Source organism: Gallus gallus, chromosome W (assembly GCF_016699485.2).
Source record: "Gallus gallus isolate bGalGal1 chromosome W, bGalGal1.mat.broiler.GRCg7b, whole genome shotgun sequence".
In the NCBI taxonomy this organism is placed as follows: Eukaryota; Metazoa; Chordata; class Aves; order Galliformes; family Phasianidae; genus Gallus; species Gallus gallus.
Window position 1 is genome coordinate 4954604 of NC_052571.1, and position 18512 is coordinate 4973115.

An 18512-nucleotide genomic window follows, 5' to 3' on the forward strand; every position below is an offset into this window, starting at 1 on the left:
ATGTGGTGGGATGAATCCCATGATTGGAATACTCTGATTGAAGGCTACAGGCTCTTCAGAAGGGATAGACACAGTAGGAAGGGAGGGGGAGTTGCCCTCTATGTTAGGAAGTGGATAGATTGCAAAGAGCTGTGTCTGACTAACAGCCATGACCAGGTTGAGAACTTATGAGTGAAAATCAAGGATCGGTCCAGTAAAGGGCATCTAGTGGTTGAGGTCTGCTACAGGCCACCTGATCAGGGGAAGCCTGTTGACGAGGCCTCCTTGCTTCAACTGCAGGAGGTGTCGCACTCATGGGCTCTTGTCCTGATGGGGCATTTCAACCACCCAGATATCTGCTGGGATAGCGGCACTGGGGGTGGCAGACAATCCAGGAGATTCCTGGAGTCTGTTGAGGATAACTGCCTGGTCCAGGTATTAGACGGGCCGACCCAAGGCGAAGCCTTACTGGACCTGGTGCTCACCCGTGCGGAGGAGAGCATTAGAGAGGTTAAGATAGGAGGCAGCCTGAGCTGCAGTAATCATGCCCTGGTGGAGTTTGTGATCTGGAAGAATGCGGGCCTGGCAAAAAGCAGAGTCAGGACCTTGAACATCAGGAGAGCAAAATTCCAGCTGCTCAAGGAACTGCTCGATGGGATCTCCTGGGAAAGTGGCCTTGAGGGCATAGGAACAGAACAGAACTGGCAGCTCTTTAGGGACACCCTTCTCACCTCCAGCAGAAGAAACTGAGCAGAGGAGGCGGGCAACTGGCATGGCTGAGCAAGGATCTGCAGCTTAAACTGAGGGAAAAGAGGGAAATGTACAGGAAGTGGAAGCAGGGTTGTGTAGCCTGGGAAGAACATAGGAACGATGTTGGCATGTGTACAAACAAGATTAGGAAAGCCAAGGCACAGATAAAGCTGAACTTGGCGAGGGATGTGAAAAAACTAACAAGAAAGGGTTCTACAGGTACATAGGCAGGAGGAGACAGGCCAAGGAGAGTGTTCCCCCTCTGATACACGAGGATGGAGAACTGGCTTCCTCAGACATGGAAAAAGCTGAGGTGCTCAGTAAGTGCTTTGCCTTGGTCTTCACTGGCAGTCAGGCTTCTCCCCATGTCTGCCAGGACCCTGAAAATATAGGTGTGGGTGAGAGGAGTGGATTCTGTCCCACTGTAACAGTGGAACAAGTCCAAGACCTCCTATTGAAATTGAACGTGTATAAGTCCATGAGGCTGGATGATATCCATCCTAGGGTTCTGAGAGAGATAGCTGATGTGGTTGCTGAGCCGCTCTCCATCATATTTGAAACATCACGGCTGTCTGGTGAAGTCCCTGGTGACTGGAAAAAGGGAAACATTACTCCCATTTTTAAGAAAGGGAGAAAGAATGACCTGGGGAACTACAGGCTGGTGAGCCTCACCTCTGTGCCTGGGAAGATCATGGAGCAGATCCTCCTAGAAGATATGTTAAGGCACATACAAGACAAAGAGGAGATTCAAGACAGCCAGAATGGCTTCACCAGGGGCAGATTGTGCCTGACCAATCTGGTGGCCTTCTATGATGGAATGACGGCTTCGGTGGACAGGGGAAGGGCAAAGGATGTCATCTACCTGGACTTCTGCAAAGCCTTTGACATGGTCCCTCACCACATCCTTCTCTCTAAATTGGAGAAGTATGGATTCGAAGGATGGACTGTTTGATGGTCTAGTGGTTGGTGACCCTGCCTTTGGCAGTGGGCTTGAAACTAGGTGATCATTCTGGTCCTTTTCAACCCAGGCCATTCTCTGATTCCCCTGGGAGTTCCTTTTTTGGGGTATTCAGGATCCCAGTGACCATCCAACAGATAACTTTTTAAGATAATCTATTGTAAATAAGTACCTGGTTGGCTTGCCAAGTGTAACACTATAATTTAATAGTAAACACAGCAATGACAGCAGGGTAGCAGAGTCCCAGGCTGCAACCAGTGAGGTTAAGCCCAACTGCAGCAGTAATGGATGAAGAAACAAAGGAATTAAAAAAAAAAAAAAAAAAAAAAAAAAAAAAAGCTGCTCACTTTCAGAAGACCTCAGGTAGGCAGGGATCTCCAGCAAGATACTGTTGTTTTCACTGCCAACCCTTATATGAGGTCTGGGAGGGGATGGATCCTGGATCCACCCCTTTTTGTCACTCAGGTGCATTGCTTGCACCTGAGCTCCTTTGGGTTGACCTTGCCTTCCCACTAGGTCACTAGGTCCTCAGTCACTGTTTTATGCCATGCCTTAGTTATTCTACTACAAGGCAGTACAAATCTGGGTAAAGGTTGTAATTGCTATGGGAGATACAGAATGCAGAAATGTCTCTGACAACTGAGGATGCCTTAGTAAGTAATGAACTTAGTGGGGAATAGTGGGGGGAAAAAAAAAAACACAAACTTGAGTCAGATCTTATAGAAGAAACTTTTCTAATTATTTGCATCAGTTCAATACTGGGTCACAGTGCAGAAGAAAAGTGGTAGTCTCAGTTGTTGGTGTAAGATCATTTGAAATCAACCAAAAATGAAACTGATGTTTGGCAACCAAACTGATCATAAATGGCATAAGCATAGCAAATCCTGCCTGAGGTGGCAGCATTATCTTGAAGGCCTTCTATTCTCACTGGTATCTGTTTACTGAAAACATCTTCCTTGGAACAAAGAGTATCCTAGTTGAATATTCGCTAAATTATCAAAGCAGAGCTCATACTTGTAATGATTGCACTTGAGTACAAAAATTATCTTCTAGGATAAGCTTTTTAGCAACATCAAAAAGGCAGCAAGACTGTTTATGAAGCTGCTGTTTAACCCAGCAGGTAGCTAAACACACACTACCACCCCCCCGTGGGATGATAGTGAGGATCATGAAAGAAAAAAAAAACTCATGAGTTGAAATAAAAACTATTTACTAAGACAAAAAAGAGAGAAATAAGAGTAGTGATAAATATATATAAATATACGTAGGGCGCTCTGAAAGTAATGTCTCCTGTTTATTTCCATGGAAACAACAGTTACAAAGAGCACAAAAACAAATTTCATAAAACAAATTCTCAACTACAAAACACTGTTTTCAACAGTCACCACCATTAGTTATGCATTTTTGCCAGCTATGAACAAGAGCCTGAATGCTGTGCTAGTAAAAAAAAACTGTACCAGCAGAGGTAACCAGCTGTCACCACTGCTGAAATGCACAGCTGTAACAATCAGAAAGATCAACACAATGGAAAGGTGATACAAGATGTGTAACAACAAAGGGACTAACACAATAGAAAGGTGCTACAAGGAAAGGAAAGGAAAAAAAAACCTACTTGCCCATCTCCAAAGAGCTAGGCTCACAAGGGAAAACTTCACAAAGAAGGGATCTCCAGAAACAGATCCTTCCAGAGTGGCAGTCAGCCCTTAAATGGGGGGGGGGGGGGGGGGGGGGGAGGTCTAAGAGAGGTGGAGCCAGGCTCCACCTTTTCCAGTCGCACAGGTGAATTGCCTTCACCTGCGCTCCCAGGACTGACCTGGTCCTTTCCCCAGGTGCTCAATGAGTGGTTCAGGCTGTGACTCAATTACCATACAACCACCCACCTCCTCACTCTGCTCACATCCACTGTTTAGTCTCCATAAACATTCAGCAAATGTCAACGAATGCCATCTTTTTTTTTCCATGTGAAGGACATCAGTGACATGCCTTTACTTCATATGTACTTCCATGTCAGTCTGCCCCTCTGGTGCCATCTGTCTCACAACAAATTGTAATGGAATATTGGAAGGAAGGTTCAACCTCTACTGCTGTCCCACCATTATCTGCCCCCATCGTTGTGGGCCAATGTCATGAAATATGAGGTATTACTTTCAGAGCAGCCTCTGCATATGTATTTACAAACCACGTGATACAGAACACAATTGCTCACCACCTTCTAAACAATACCTACCAGTCCCTGAGCACTGACTACCCGCTCAGTAAACTCCCTACAGTTTTTCAAGCTTTATTTGCATGATGTCATATGCTATGGGATATCCCTTTTGCCAGTTTAAGTCAGCTGTCCTGGTTCTGTCCCCTCCCAGCTTCTTGTGCCCCCTCAGCCCCTTCACTGGCAGGATGGCACAAGACACTGAAAAACTGAAACGTCCTTTGCTCTGTACAGAAATGCTCAACAGCAACTAACTCATCAGCATGTTATCAACATCATTTTTCTCCAAGCCAAAACATAGCATTATACCAGACCCTATGAAAAGAAACAACTCTTTCCCAGCTGAAACAATCACAATCTCATTGCAATCAGAGATGTGGTGGGACAGCTTGCGTGACTGGAATGCTGTCATAGATGGCTACATGCTTTTTAGGAAAGACAGGCTGGTGAGGCGGGGTGGTGAAGTTGCTCTTCATGTGAGAGAGCAGCTAGAATATATCGAGCTCCACCTGGGGGAATGTGATGTTACCAGCGGAGAGCTTGTGGTTGAGAATTAAGGGACAGGCTAGTACATGTGACACTGTTGTGGGCGTGTATCATAGGCCCCCTGATCAGGAGGAGAAAGTTCATGAGGCCTTCTACAAGCAGCTGTGTAGCAAGAGCACAGATCAATACAATGGAAAAGGTGTTACAACCAAGGCGTGATGACGAAAGGACTGGCACAACCATAGAATCACAAGGTTGGAAAGGACCTACAAGATCATCTAGTCCAACCGTCCTCCCATTACCCTTGCTACCACAAGCCAATAAACCATATCTCATAGCTCCTCATCCAGACACCTCTTGAACACCGCCAGGGATGGCGACTCCACCACCTCCCTGAGCAGGCCATTCCAGCGCCTGACCACTCTCTGAAAGAAAAAGTTTTTCGTTATGTCTAATCTAAATCTCCCCTGGCACAACTTGTGGCTATTTCCTCGGGTCCTGTTTGTTGCCTGGGAGAAGAGGCCAAACCCCCTCCTCATCACAACCTCCCTTCAGGAAACTGTAGAGTGCAGTGAGGTCTCCCCTGAGCCTCCTCTTCTTCAGACTAAACAATCCCAGCTCCTTCAGCTGCTCCTCATAAGGCCTGTGCTACAGACCCCTCACCAGTTTCGTTGCCCTTCTCTGGACACGTTCCAGGGCCTCAATGTCTTTCTTGTAGTGAGGGGCCCAAACCTGAACACAGTACTCAAGGTGCGGCCTCGCCAGTGCTGAGTACAGGGGGATGATTACCTCCCTGCTCCTGCTGGCCACGCTATTTCTAAAGCAGGCCCAGATGTTGTTGGCCCTCTTGGCCACCTGGGCACACTGTCAGCTCATGTTCAGATGAGCATCAACCAACGCCCCCAGGTCCCTTTTCTCTTCACAGTCATCCAGCCACTCAGCCCCAAGCCTATAGCACTGCTTGGGGTTATTTTGGCCAAAGTGCAGGACACGACATTTGGCCTTGTTAAACCTCATGCCATTAACCTCAGCCCATCGATCCAGCTTATCTAGATCCCTCTGAACGGCCTCCCTACCCTCAGGCATATCCACACTACCTCCCAACTTGGTGTCATCTGCAAACTTACTGAGGGTACACTCAATCCCCTCATCTAGGTCATCAATAAAAATATTAAACAAGATGGGTCCCAGTACCGACCCCTGGGGGACACCACTTGTAACAGGTCACCAGCTGGACTTAACTCCATTAACTACTACCTGCTGGGCACAGCCCTCTAGCCAGCTCCTTACTCAAAGAAGGGTATACCTGTCCAGGCCATGGGCAGCCAGTTTCCCCAGGAGAATACTGTGAGAGACCGTGTCAAAGGCTTTGATGAAGTCTCGGTAGACTACATCAACAGCCTTTCCCTTGTCTACCAGTCTGGTCACCCAGTCGTAGAAGAAGATTAGGTTGGTCAAGCACAACCTGCCTTTCATGAACCCGTGCTGGCTGGGCCTGATCCCCTGGATGCCACGCACGTGCCGTGTGATCTCACCCAAGTTGATTTGCTCCATAACTTTCCCTGGTACCGAGGTCAGGCTGACAGGCCTGTAGTTTACTCTGATGTTGGCTCGCTTATCCAGAAAGATGAAGCAAGATCAGCACACTTCAAACAAATATCTCTACTGAAAATCCTCAGACCAACCAAAGAGATCAGACGATCTTCTTACTCCTATGGGAACTTTCTTCAGATTTGAAGCAGTCTACCATAAGTTAATGAGGGAAAGCTGCACAGCTTTCTCCACCTTTCCTTCACTATGCAGAGCCATATGTTTTCTTCACATCTCCTGTACTGCAAACAGTTTCAAGAGAAGATAGTTACTATAGAAATCAAGTAATTAGGGCTAAAAAAAAATCTCAACCCTCTTTAGAGTTACAGAATATATTAAAGTGTTTGTAGTGGAACTGAGTGGGCATACAAACTCCAGATGCTTGTGTTTCTCATTTTCCTTGGGTAAATGAAACATCGGTCACCGTGACCTCAAGTGGTGCTAGAGAATTGTCACAATTAGTTTTTCTGTCATGTTGAGACAAATAGTATTTTCTGTAGAGCCAGACTAAATCAGTTTTACAGAGTAATTATTCAAAAAGTAATGTCCACAATTCTCAGTAGTCAGCAAAGCAACAGCAGAGGTAGATGGTGGCTCCAGCTGACACCTGCGGCCCTCCTGCTGCATTGTGACCCATTCTAAGCAAGTTTCTGGCCAATGGGCCAAAACAGATGAGGCACAACTCTGTTCAGCTTCCCATGTAGCGACCACATTGTGCCATGTTCTACACTACATGCAATTCCACACTGTCTTGGAGATTCTTTGCAAAAAGAAAAGAGCTGCATCACTTTGCCATTCAGCTTTGCATCTTGCTATTGAGGAGGCCCATAACAGTCAGTGGGACTTGGAGTCTGTTCATATGCAGTCAACAGGCCACCAAGATTCAGATCATACTTTACTATGGGTTACTGAAAACCTAACTGCCAAGCTTAACACTCGCTCCTACACAAATGAAAACTGTTCCAAAATGGAAAAACCCCAAATCACCATGTAATCTAAATCCTTTCACAAAACAGTTTCACTTTCTTTAGAACATTTAGAATATTCACATCCACACTGGGTAAAACTGTGACAGAGGGAATGTACATTAACACCACCTAAACCACGCAAATGTGAGCAGATGAAATTTTCACATTAGGCATTAGTGAACAGCAGGCATTCAATTGAGATATTCACTGTGGTCCTAATCAAAGGCTGAGGAAACCATAAGCCATTGATAACAAAACTATCAGCTCCTGCTCCATCGCTGAACTTCAGAATATCACAAAATGAAAGCAAAGTTACTGAGATATATTAACTTGAGATGTGTATGTAGAATTTTCAGCAACAGTATATTAGTAAATTACAGGAAGAATATACTCCTGCCACAGAAACATGTAAATGGTCCCTAGTATAACTGTTTCTTTTTTTCCCTAAAACTAACACACGTAAATATTCAAGAAAATAGAAGATCTTAGTTGAAAAATAGGAACTAAATTTTGTTCAGGTCCTGAATTATAAAACTTCGATAAAGAAGTCCAATGTTTTTAATTTGTATCCAAACATGAAGTCCCATTGAGAGTAACATGAGTTTTATTGTTTGTCCAGGTATCACCTAACATTTAAAAGATGGGGGTTCATCATTACTTTTTGGTTGTCTTGATCCAAAAATCATTAGGAGTTCTTCCTGTATTGGAAGGCAGATTTCAGCAGAATAATCCTGTTTGTCTCACCAGATAAAATGACGGAGGTAGAAGGCATCCTGCCAAAGGCTGTTACATTTTTTCTAAGCATAGGAGAGTAAAAAGAGTCTCAAAAAAAAAGTATGATGTGCTGCTTTCCAGATCAAAGCAGAATACAAAAGGTACTCCCTAACAGCCATTTAAAAATAAAATTCCTGGATAAGATTTTGAGAAAACTTGAGCGAAGAATGAATTTTCAGAGCTATGTGGACCACGTAACAACAAAGCAAAACTTCAATCAGAAACACTGATAAAGCATTGAACTTGAGTGCCATTTGACTACTAGTGCTATAATTAATACAATACAACTTTGTATGAACCTTATGAATTTGTTCATGAATATGTAAAATGGTAGTAACTGTAGCATTATGAAGAAGTGGGGTGCTTAAGGATCTGACACAGCTATACATTTCATTCTATTCGTAATTCTCACTCGAGTATCTTCTGAATAAAGATATTACAGCAGTAATCAGAAGACACTGATCTATTCAAACTAAAATCACCCTCTACCTCAAGTTCTATCATTAGGTTTTTATTTAAGCTACATTTCTGAATCATCACAGCTTTTTGTAAGGCACAATCCTTCACATATCCGGCATAAATTTGCCTCCTAAACTTTATGTGAAAGTGTGATTTCATCATTCCATCAATCTCTCCAATTGGTTTGCAACTTTTTTTCTAGACTGGGTCCTTCAGCTTCCTGAAAAAGCAACATCTTCCACATTCAATTGATTCTTTATTCATTTTCCTCTGACTTTTCCAGTTTTGGTTTGTGCTTGGAAGATCAGGAATATGGCAGTGAGTATTTATTCATGAGTTAGTAATGGTTTTAGGCCTTTTAAAAATACATATTTTGCATATCTCATGTCCATGAAAGCAGCCTGTTAGCAAGTTTTGAACTGAGGTGCCTGAAATTAGACACTCTAATTCATAGTTAAATATTGATATAATCAAAACTGCAAATAATTTTAAGAGCTGATGAGTCAGTGATTGTCTAGAAATAGTCAAAACCGACTTCTTTTTGAGAGCCTACTCACTGATTAAAATACTTGCTGTAAGGTAAATGCAACTTAGAATTTACTCCTTTCTATTTCTTCTAAAGGCAGGAAACAGAAGTTCAGCTTCTTTTCCCTGCAGTGAACTATGTTTCAGTATGATATTCACTGAAGTATTATCAAGCTTATTAAAGTTATTCAAAATTCACTGTGTACTAGAACAACAGAATGCTGATCTACTATATTTCAAAGTAAGCCATGCAATTAAATTTACTGCAAATTTATTTTTACTTCTATTTCAGGATAAATATGCCATTCGGCTTTACCCTAGAAAGACAATATAGAAGTTGTAATATAAATGAAAGTACATTGATCACATGTACTTATTGAATTGGAAATGATCCGTAGCCACTCTGTAGTGGAATTCCAGGGTCACAGCCTGAACCAATGGGTGGGCTACGTGAGTATGTGAGTGCCAGGAAGGGGGGGGGGGGGTGGTCTGGAGCCACCCCTTCTGTCTCTGCAATACTTCCTGTGCAGTCTGAGTCTGCGCGGTCCCTCTCTTTGCCCCCGCCCTTCTCTCCAGCGGCGCGACAGTACGAACGGGGGAGGGTCACATTCCTCAGCTCGTCTCTCTCTCTGCGCGCTGTTACCGGGAGGGGTGAGTCAATTCCTCTGATATCTTTTCCTTGTGTGCCTATTTCTCAAATAAAGGCTCTGTCATTGCCTTCATTTGTTCTACACACTCATACATAGTTCACTGGATCTTCATTATGGCCCTTCTTGTAGATGGGAGTCGCATTGGCAAGCCTCCAATCCTCTGGGACCTCTCCAGATAACCAAGAGCACTGATAGATGGTGGAAAGCAGCTTGGCAATCACTTCCGCCAGCTCCCTCAGCACCATTGGGTAGAGCCCATCTGGTCCCATGGACTTGTGACAGTCCAGATGGAGGAGGAGCTCTCAGTCTCCACCTGAATCACCAGGGGTGTATTCTGCATACCATCCCCTACTTCCAGATCTTCAGGGCACTTTACGCCCTGATAACTAATCTGACTATTAAAGGCAGATGTAAAGAAGGCATTGAGAACCTCAGCCTTATCCTCAGTGGTCACATTCCCCGCTACATCAAGTAAAGGATGGAAATTCTCCTTGGTTCTTCTCTTACTGTTAATATATTTGTAAAAGGATTTCTTGTTCTCTTTTACTGCAGTGGCCAATCTGAGTTCAAGTTGGGCTTTTGCCTTTCTAGCTTCCTCCCTGCATACCTTAGTAACTTCCTTGTAGTCTCCCCAAGTAGCCTGTACCTTCTTCCAGAGGACATAGACTCTTTTTCTTCCAGTCTCGACAAAAATTCCCGGTTCATCCACACCGGTCTTCTTCCCCTCTGGCTCACCTTACAGCACTCAGGAACATCCTTGTCTTGTGCCTTTAAGAATTCTGTCTTGAGGAGCGACTAAGCTTCCTGGACCCCTTTACCCTTCAGGAGCGACTCCCAAGGGACCCCTGCAACAAGCGTCCTGAACAGGTTAAAGTCCACCCTCTGGAAGTTCAAGATAGCAGTTTTGCTAGTCACCCTTCTGACATCTCCAAGAATAGAGAATTCTACAATTTCGCGGTCACTCTGCCCAAGACAGTCCCCAACCTTCACATCTCCCATCAGTCCTTCTCTGTTAGTGAAGAGCAGGTCCAGCAGGGCACCACCCCAGTAGGCTCTCATACCAGTTGTGTAAGGAAGCTATCTTCCACACACTCTAGAAACCTCCTGGACTGCTTCCTCTGCACTGTATTGTATTTCCAACATATATCAGGGAAGCTGAAGTCTCCCATGAGAACGAGTGCTGGCAATCGTGCAACTTCCGCAAGCTGCTCATAGAATGCCTTGTCCATCTCTTCGTCCTGATTAGGCAGCCCGTAACAGACCCCCACCAAGATATCACCCCTACGGGCCTTCCCCCTGATCCTTATCCAGACACTCAACTTTATCATTCCCAACCCCAAGTTCTTCAACATCAAAACGCTCTTTAATATAAAGAACCACACCACCACCCTTCCTTCCTCACCTATCCCTTCTGAAGTGCTTGTAGCCATCCATTACAGCACTCCAATCACGGGAGCGGTCCCACCACATTTCAGTAATAGCAACTAGGTCATAGCCTGCCACACAATTGCTTCCAGCTTCTCCTGCTTGTTGCCCATGCTGTGTGCATTGGTGTAGATGTACTGCAGCTGAGTCATCTGCTTCACCCCCAACTCCAGCATTGATCCCCTAAGCTCATCTCTAACAAGCCCTGTTTTGTTTTAGCCCTAATGAGATGCTATAAAGGAAAAAAAATTGTTTACCTATAACACAGAAGATTCTAGGTTCACAGAGAAAAGCTTCACCACAAAAGACTCTCCAGGACCACAGGCAGTCAGCCCCTTAAATGAGGTCTAAGAGAGGTGCAGCCAGGCTCCACCCCTTCACCTTCTCCCTTCACCTGTGCTCCCAGGGCTGACCAGGTTCTTTCCCCAGGGGCTCAATCAGTGGTTCAGGCCTTTGCTCAGCAGTTCCCATATACGCCACCCCTTCACGGCATGAACCAATGATTGAGTCAGCTGGAGGGGGAGCCTTTCCTAATACAGGGATCCAACACACCACAATGCTTATAGAATTGCCTATCACAATGCAGGTTGAAACAATCTAAGATGATTGATGACTGGTGTGGGGTAGAAGTTTTTGTTCTCTCATGGGCCAGTGCTCAATGGCATTACTAGAGACATGCAGTTGTTTGGTGCAGGTCCATCTCACATTCCATCAGTCCCACATAGGCCATCACCAGGTGTCATGCTTGATCTCACAGCAACACTGGAATGCTTTGATTGCATTTCACTCCTTCCGGTGATCCTAGAGACTCAAAGACACACAGAGAGTAGTACAGATGTTTCAGGGGTACCAGGAGAGGAAGGTCTACCCTCCAGGGCAAGATACAGGCCATATTCCTATCCTTGGTCAACACTTCAGTTTGTACTGGGACATGCCCCAGCCACCTGTACCACACCCTTTGGCCAGATGTCTGCAGCTGCACAACTATATCAGGCACCAAAGGGGGAGTCCTGATCTGCCATAGGGACATGATGACAATCCCTTTCACAATGAAGACAAGAGTGTTGACCACAATATCACCAGGCCATGTACCGATTACCGGAGGCACTACTGTTGTAGTAGGCTCCCACATCCAATAATCTCCCCAGGGTGCAAGTAGGCCACACCACTTCGGTCCTACCTGCATCATGATTAAAACATACCTGATTTTATAACTACTTTGTGGTTATAGAGTTTGATTCCGCACGTCAATGGAATGCGAGCGGAACCTTCCCTGGTCCACGCAACAGTTTGTCTCCTGGAGAACCATTGAGTACTGGCCCACAAAGGAACATAAACTTCAACCAAGAACCAATCATCAATCGTCTTACACTTTGTCAGTCTACATCGCGATAGGCAAACTGTACAATTGCCGTGGTGTACTGGATTACCATAATGGAAAGGGCTTACCTTCAACCTGCTCAATCACTGTTTCATGCTGTGAAGGGGTGGAAGTAATGGGATGTAGTGGAAATGCAATTACAATCTCTATCCAGATTTGTACTACCTTCAGTCATGGCCTGAAGCAGTGACTGAGCACCGTAGGGGAGGCAGGGCCAACCCAAAGGAGCTCAAGTGTAAGCAATGCACCTGAGTGACCAGAAGGGATGGAGCCAGGATCCACCCCCTCCTAGACGTCATTTAAGTGTTGGCAGTGGAAACAACAGTATCTTGCAGAACCCTAGCAAGCATATGTTTGTGGGACCTTGCTAATGAGTAAACAAGCTCAGTAGTTAATTGAGCCAGACGTAAACACACATGAAGCGCCTGGCTCCTACATGTGACCAAGTTGTTGCGCGGGTATAAAAGGTTGTAAGCACCTAAAATAAACAGTCTTAGTTCTGGAATGGCCTGCTCAGGGAGGTGGTGGAGTCACCATCCCTGGCGGTGTTCAAGAGGTGTCTGGATGAGGAGCTATGAGATATGGTTTATTGGCTTGTGGTAGCAAGGGTAACGGGAGGACGGTTGGACTAGATGATCTTGTAGGTCCTTTCCAACCTTGTGATTCTATGATTCTAAGTCTGAGATTGGTACCAGCACAATGGGTCCGGCCATCTGTCTTGTTATCTGCTGTAACACAATCACCATGATTTCATCTGCAGTTTGGATTCTCGCCAATGAGACGGGACAAGACACGCATTGCTTGTCAACTGTGTCACCAAGGAACCATAAGCATTAGAACTATGGGGATCGGTTAAAATGGACTATTGTTTGTACTTTAAAGAACCAATCGTTAGTTCAGTGTGTTAATTTTAGTTTAGTTGCTTTTAGGAATGTTTCTGAAGCATGCCTATTTTTATTAATAGAGAAGGGGGACATGAGGGACAAAGCAAGTCATTACCTTGCTAATGAGTAAACAAGTTCAGTAGTTAATTGAGCCAGACGTAAACGCACACGAGACGCCTGGCTCCTACATGTGACCAAGTTGTTGTTGCACGGGTAGAAAAGGTTGTAAGCGCCTACAATAAAAAGTCTTAGTTCTTTGTTCTGCACCAGCAAGGGAGCCCATAGCTCTATTGCCACATCTGTTAGTCCAGCTAATCTCTGCACAGCACATAAAAAAATGGGAATATAGTTGTTAATGGTTTACGGGCCAGTTCGACTCAGGTCCATGACTAATGAGGCAGGGGGACCCACACACCCACGACTCGTGAAAGGGAGAAAAGAGGAAAGGGTAGGGAGATGGACCTAAAAACAAAACAGCGGCCATGATCCGAGGAGGAAAGTTAATTTACTAAATAAGATACAGGAATGAAAGATAACACAATATAGTACGATATAATTGGAATTGAAGCTAATAAATTAAGTAAAATGAGAGAGAGAGAGGTGGTTGAGTCACCATCCCTGGATGTGTTTAAAAACCGTTTGGATGTGGGGACATGATTTAGCGGAAGGTTGTTAGGGTAGTATGGTTAGGTTTTGGTTGGACTCAATGATCTTTAAGGTCTTTTCCAACCTGAGCAATTCTATGATTCTAAAAACTGAAGGCCTAAATCTACTGCTGAAGGCAAGATGGCTAGGGAGTACACATGCTGCCAAGACAAGCAGAAAAGGAAAAAGGGGCCATCACGTGACTTTTGAATAGTTTTATCTTTCCCTCTGAATGGAAAACAGAAACACAAAGTCCTCTGGGGTATGTAGTTTTTCTCTTCTGAGACAGGTATACGCTGTCAACGGTCTACGGGCTGGTTCGGCCCAGTTCCATGACTAGCGGGCTATGGGGACCCACGGACCCATGCCCCGGAAAAGGGGGGAAAAGGGTAGGGAGATGGGCCTAAAAGCAAAACAGCAGCAATGATCTGAGGAGAAACAAACTAATTTACTAAATAAGATATCAGAATGCAAGACAACACACTATAATACAATATAATACAATGTAATTAGAATTGAAGCTAGTAAATCAAATAAAATGAGAGAGTGTTCGAAAGCCAAAGGCCTTACTCTAATGCTGTGACGAGATGGCACCTGCAACACAGACGAGCCAGACGATCGAAAAGGGGGGGGGGGGGGGGGGGGGGGGGAGGTCAAGTGATCTACGAACAGTTTTTATCTTTCCCTCTGAGTGGAAACGGTAACAGAACAACACAAAGTCCTCTGGGGTATGTAGTATGTAGTAGTTCTTCTCTTCTGAGAACCAGGTAACCGGAACCCGGAACTATCCACAATCCACGGAACTGGAGCATTAACTCTTTAAATCCCAGTGCACAACATGATGTTATGATGAGGAGAGACTCTGAGCCGAGGGAGAATCTCCAGGCTGAGCAAGATAGTCTCCTAGTCGAGAGAAAAGACCATCAATCCGAGCGAGACACCCTCCGGTCCAAGAGAGACACCCTCCAATCCGAGTGGGACTCCCTCCGATCCAAGAGAGATGCCCTCTGAATCGAGAGAGACTCCCTGCAATCCAAACTTGACAGCCTTCAGTCTCAACAAGACACCCACCAGTCCGAGCAAGATACCCTCCAATCCAAGAGAGATGCCCTCCGAACTGAGAGAGACTACCTTCAATCCAAACTGGACAACCTTCAGCTTCAACAAGGCACCCACCGGTCCGAGTGAGACACCCTCCGGTCCAAGCGAGACACCCTCCTAGAGGGATATCCTCAAGTCCGAACAGGACGTACTCCGTACTGAGCGACATGTCTTCCAGCACGCAAAATACAGTCTCCAAACTGAACTAAACAACATTCAGGCTCATCGAGCCATGCTCGAATCTGAACTAAATACCCTCATAATCAAACAAGAGCCGAGCTGGAGAGTGAGAGCATCAAACCTGACAAACCTGATAAACCACAGGAGGCACCAGAATTCATGTCAGTTGCCCCTGTAAGAGGACGGAAAATGAAACGAAAGAGGTCCAGAGGAGTGACGCCGAGATCCAGGGAAACTGTCCCTGAGTCCAGGGGAGGGGCCCTCAGTAAGATTGCAGTCACCAACACCCAGGAGGGGAACAAGAAGTCCTGAAAGAGTAGGAGGTGAGCAAGACATAGTTACCATTACAGATTAATCTCTGAAAATGAAAGAAATTCGAGGTCTGAGAATAGACTTTTCATGCCACCCAAATGAGCCTAATGTCACCGGGTTACTTCAGTGTTGGGACAACGGGGCCAACAGCGTGTCGCTAGATAGTAGAGAAGCTCGACAGCTGGGTGGCATTGCTAGGGACTCTGCCATTGACAGAGGTATTACTACATGCCAGAACCAGGCATTCACCCTCTGGAAGCAGACGCTGCTAGCCGTAAAAGAAAGATACCCCTTCAAAGACAATCTGATGCCCGAAAAAAACAAATGGACTGCTATGGAAAAGGCATCCATTTTTCATTCCTGACGAGCCAGACCAAGAGCATGATCCTGAGAGAGTCAGGTGTACACCAAATACGTGGCGTATATTCACAAGGACTGCACCAGAAAGGTATGCCAGTACATTTGCAGCAATGTATGGCAGAGGGGAAAGAAGACCCCTTATAAACAATCTGATTAATAAACTTCAAGACTTTGAGATACATTTAAGCCCTCTATGAGCTTGTGTTTCAGCCGTTGCAAAAGTAACTGAAAAACTGGACAGGATTGAGAGCAATCAAGAAGATATAATAGATGAACTGTCTACCATGCTTAATGCTGATGGATGCATGGTGGTACCAGATACATCCGACAGGGAACAGGATTCCCAAAACAGCCTACTGGAGGGGCTGATCAAATTGGTTTCCTCCCAACCTGCATCATCCAACGTCTCAGCTATCAAAAGAAGACGTCCTCCTGCTCAAGCAAATGACAACAGTAAGACTAAGTAGCGTATTACCTTGTGCCGAATCCTACGTGGCCATGGGGAAGATATGAAGAAGTGGCATAAAAAAAAAAAAAAACACTACTACACTTCAAGCACAGGTAAAAGAATTACAAGCCAGATCAACCACCAAAGTGACCTTCTCTAGAAAGGTGACTGCTCCAGTTGCTGCGGGAAACGGCAATAGACATAAGAACAGCAGAGGTAAAAAATAGAGGGGCCCTGCCCCCCGCCGGGGGGGAAGGGATAACAGTGTGTGTTGGACTGTGTGGATTAGATGGACTGGCATGTGGGTACCAATGGCTACAAAAACAGTGCACAGACGGCAGTACCGCACCAACAGGGATTCCTTGCTCCCCATTCATAAGTTGATTCGTCAGCTAGAGAATTAGAGAGTGATCAGCAAAACTCACTCTCCTTTTAATAGTCCCATATGGCCAGTGCGTAAAGCCCGTGCAGAATGGAGGCTGACGGTAGACTATCGTGGCCTGAATGAAGTCACATCCCCACTGAGTGCTGCTGTGCCGGACATGTTAGAACTCCAATATGAATTGGAGTCAAAAGCAGCCAAGTGGTATGCCATCACTGACATTGCTAATGCCTTCTTTTCCATTCCTCTGGCCACAGAGTGCAGGCCACAGTTTGCTTTCACCTGGAGGGGCGTTCAGTATACCTGGAATCGTTTGCCCCAGGGGTGAAAACACAGCCCAACCATTTGCCATGGGTTGATCCAAGCTGCACTGGAACAGGGCAGTGCTCCTGAGAACTTACAGTACATTGATGACATTATTGTGTGGGGCAACACAGCAAGGGAAGTTTTTAAGAAAGGAGAGCAAATAATCCAGATCCTTCTTAGTGCTGGTTTCGCTATTAAGCAAAGCAAAGTGAAAGGACCTGCACAGGAAATTCAGTTCCTAGGTATAAAATGGCAAGATGGCCGTCGTCACATCCTGACAGATGTGATCAACAAAATCACTGCCATGTCTCTGCCCACTAATAAGAAAGAGACACAATCTTTTCTGGTCATAGTGGGCCCACCTATATCTTATTTAGTAAATTAACTTTCCTCCTCAGATTGTTGCTGCTGTTTTGTTTTTAGGTCCATCTCCCTACTCTTTCCTCTTTTTCCCCTTTCCCAGGGAGTGGGTCCATGGGTCCCCTCCCCCCATTAGTCATCCCATTAATCATTCCCAATCACCTCTTGGTCCTTCGGGCGTGTTGATCGCACCACGCAGCTAGGTGTCATCTGCAAACTTGCTGAGGGTATAGTCAATCCCACTGTTGATGACATTGATTAAGATATTAAAGAGCACCGCTCCCGTTACTGACCCCTGAGGGACACCACTTGTCACTGATCTCCATCCAGTCATTGAGCCATTGACCAACAGTCTCTGGGTATGATCTCATAACCAGTTTCTCACCCATAGACCAGTCCACCCATCCAATCCGTATATTTCCAATTTAGAGAGAAGGATGTTGTGGGGGACTGTGTCAGAGGCCTTACTGAAGTCCAGATAGATGACATCAGTAGCTCTTCCTTTGTCCACTGACACAGTTACACCATCATAAAAAGCAACAAGTTTGGTCAGGCAGGACCTGCCCTTGGTGAAGCCATGCTGGTTATCCAATATCACCTCTCTCTCTTCCACGTGCCTTAGCATAGTGTCCAGGAGGAAGCTATGCTATACATAGCACAACTATGATATTTATCTATAGCACAGCTATAAATCCATGAGCAGAATGTTAAAACCACATGGATATTCACATATCATTTTCAGAAAATTCTAAAATGAACACGTACACATATCTAAGTAGCACATACCATATAATCTTTTACCTACTGCCTCACAATTATTAATACCGTAAATACAGCACATCACAAACTGTGTGGGAACCTTAGCTCCACCCTTCAGCTATGAACTTGTTTGATAATACACCCTTGTCTTGTCATTGTAAATTTTGCATATTCATAAATGGACATTAAAATATACTATAGTGTCATTAAAAAAGGCAGTTATATATTATTAATTGTCTCAAGTTTGTTGCTGCTGCTTTGCTTCCTTGGTAATGAGCTACAGCAAGTATATCAAATCCATCTTAAGTCAGGAAGACAAATCAAGTGTATGAGTTTCAGAGATACCCAATAAGCAAGTCTGTGGGACATCTTAGAAAAGCGTGAAAAGAAAAAATGAAAGGGAGGCACACAAATTTCTACAAGAAAATTAAAACAACTTTTGCACTATTAGAGATATCAAGCACCAACTGTACTGCATTTCATAACAACAAAAAGAGAAGACTATTTGCCAAGGTCAAAAAGCTTTCCAGAAAAGTACTCACTAAAACAGAGCAATTCTGGAATAACCAAGCTACAGAACAATTTGACCCTACAGTTCTCCCATCTTGAGCCAGCTTCAAATGT

The 18512-nt window shown here is 44.9% G+C and overlaps 1 protein-coding gene across 1 annotated transcript; it reads left to right on the forward strand.

Moving 5' to 3' along the window:
* Window positions 1-249: 249 nt before the first annotated feature.
* LOC107055438 lies at window positions 250-1988 on the forward strand. The gene has a single exon (XM_015300437.4). The coding sequence runs from the start codon at window positions 1028-1030 to the stop codon at window positions 1679-1681; it is 654 nt and encodes a 217-aa protein (XP_015155923.1). The 5' UTR covers window positions 250-1027; the 3' UTR covers window positions 1682-1988.
* The last annotated feature ends 16524 nt before the right edge of the window (window positions 1989-18512 follow it).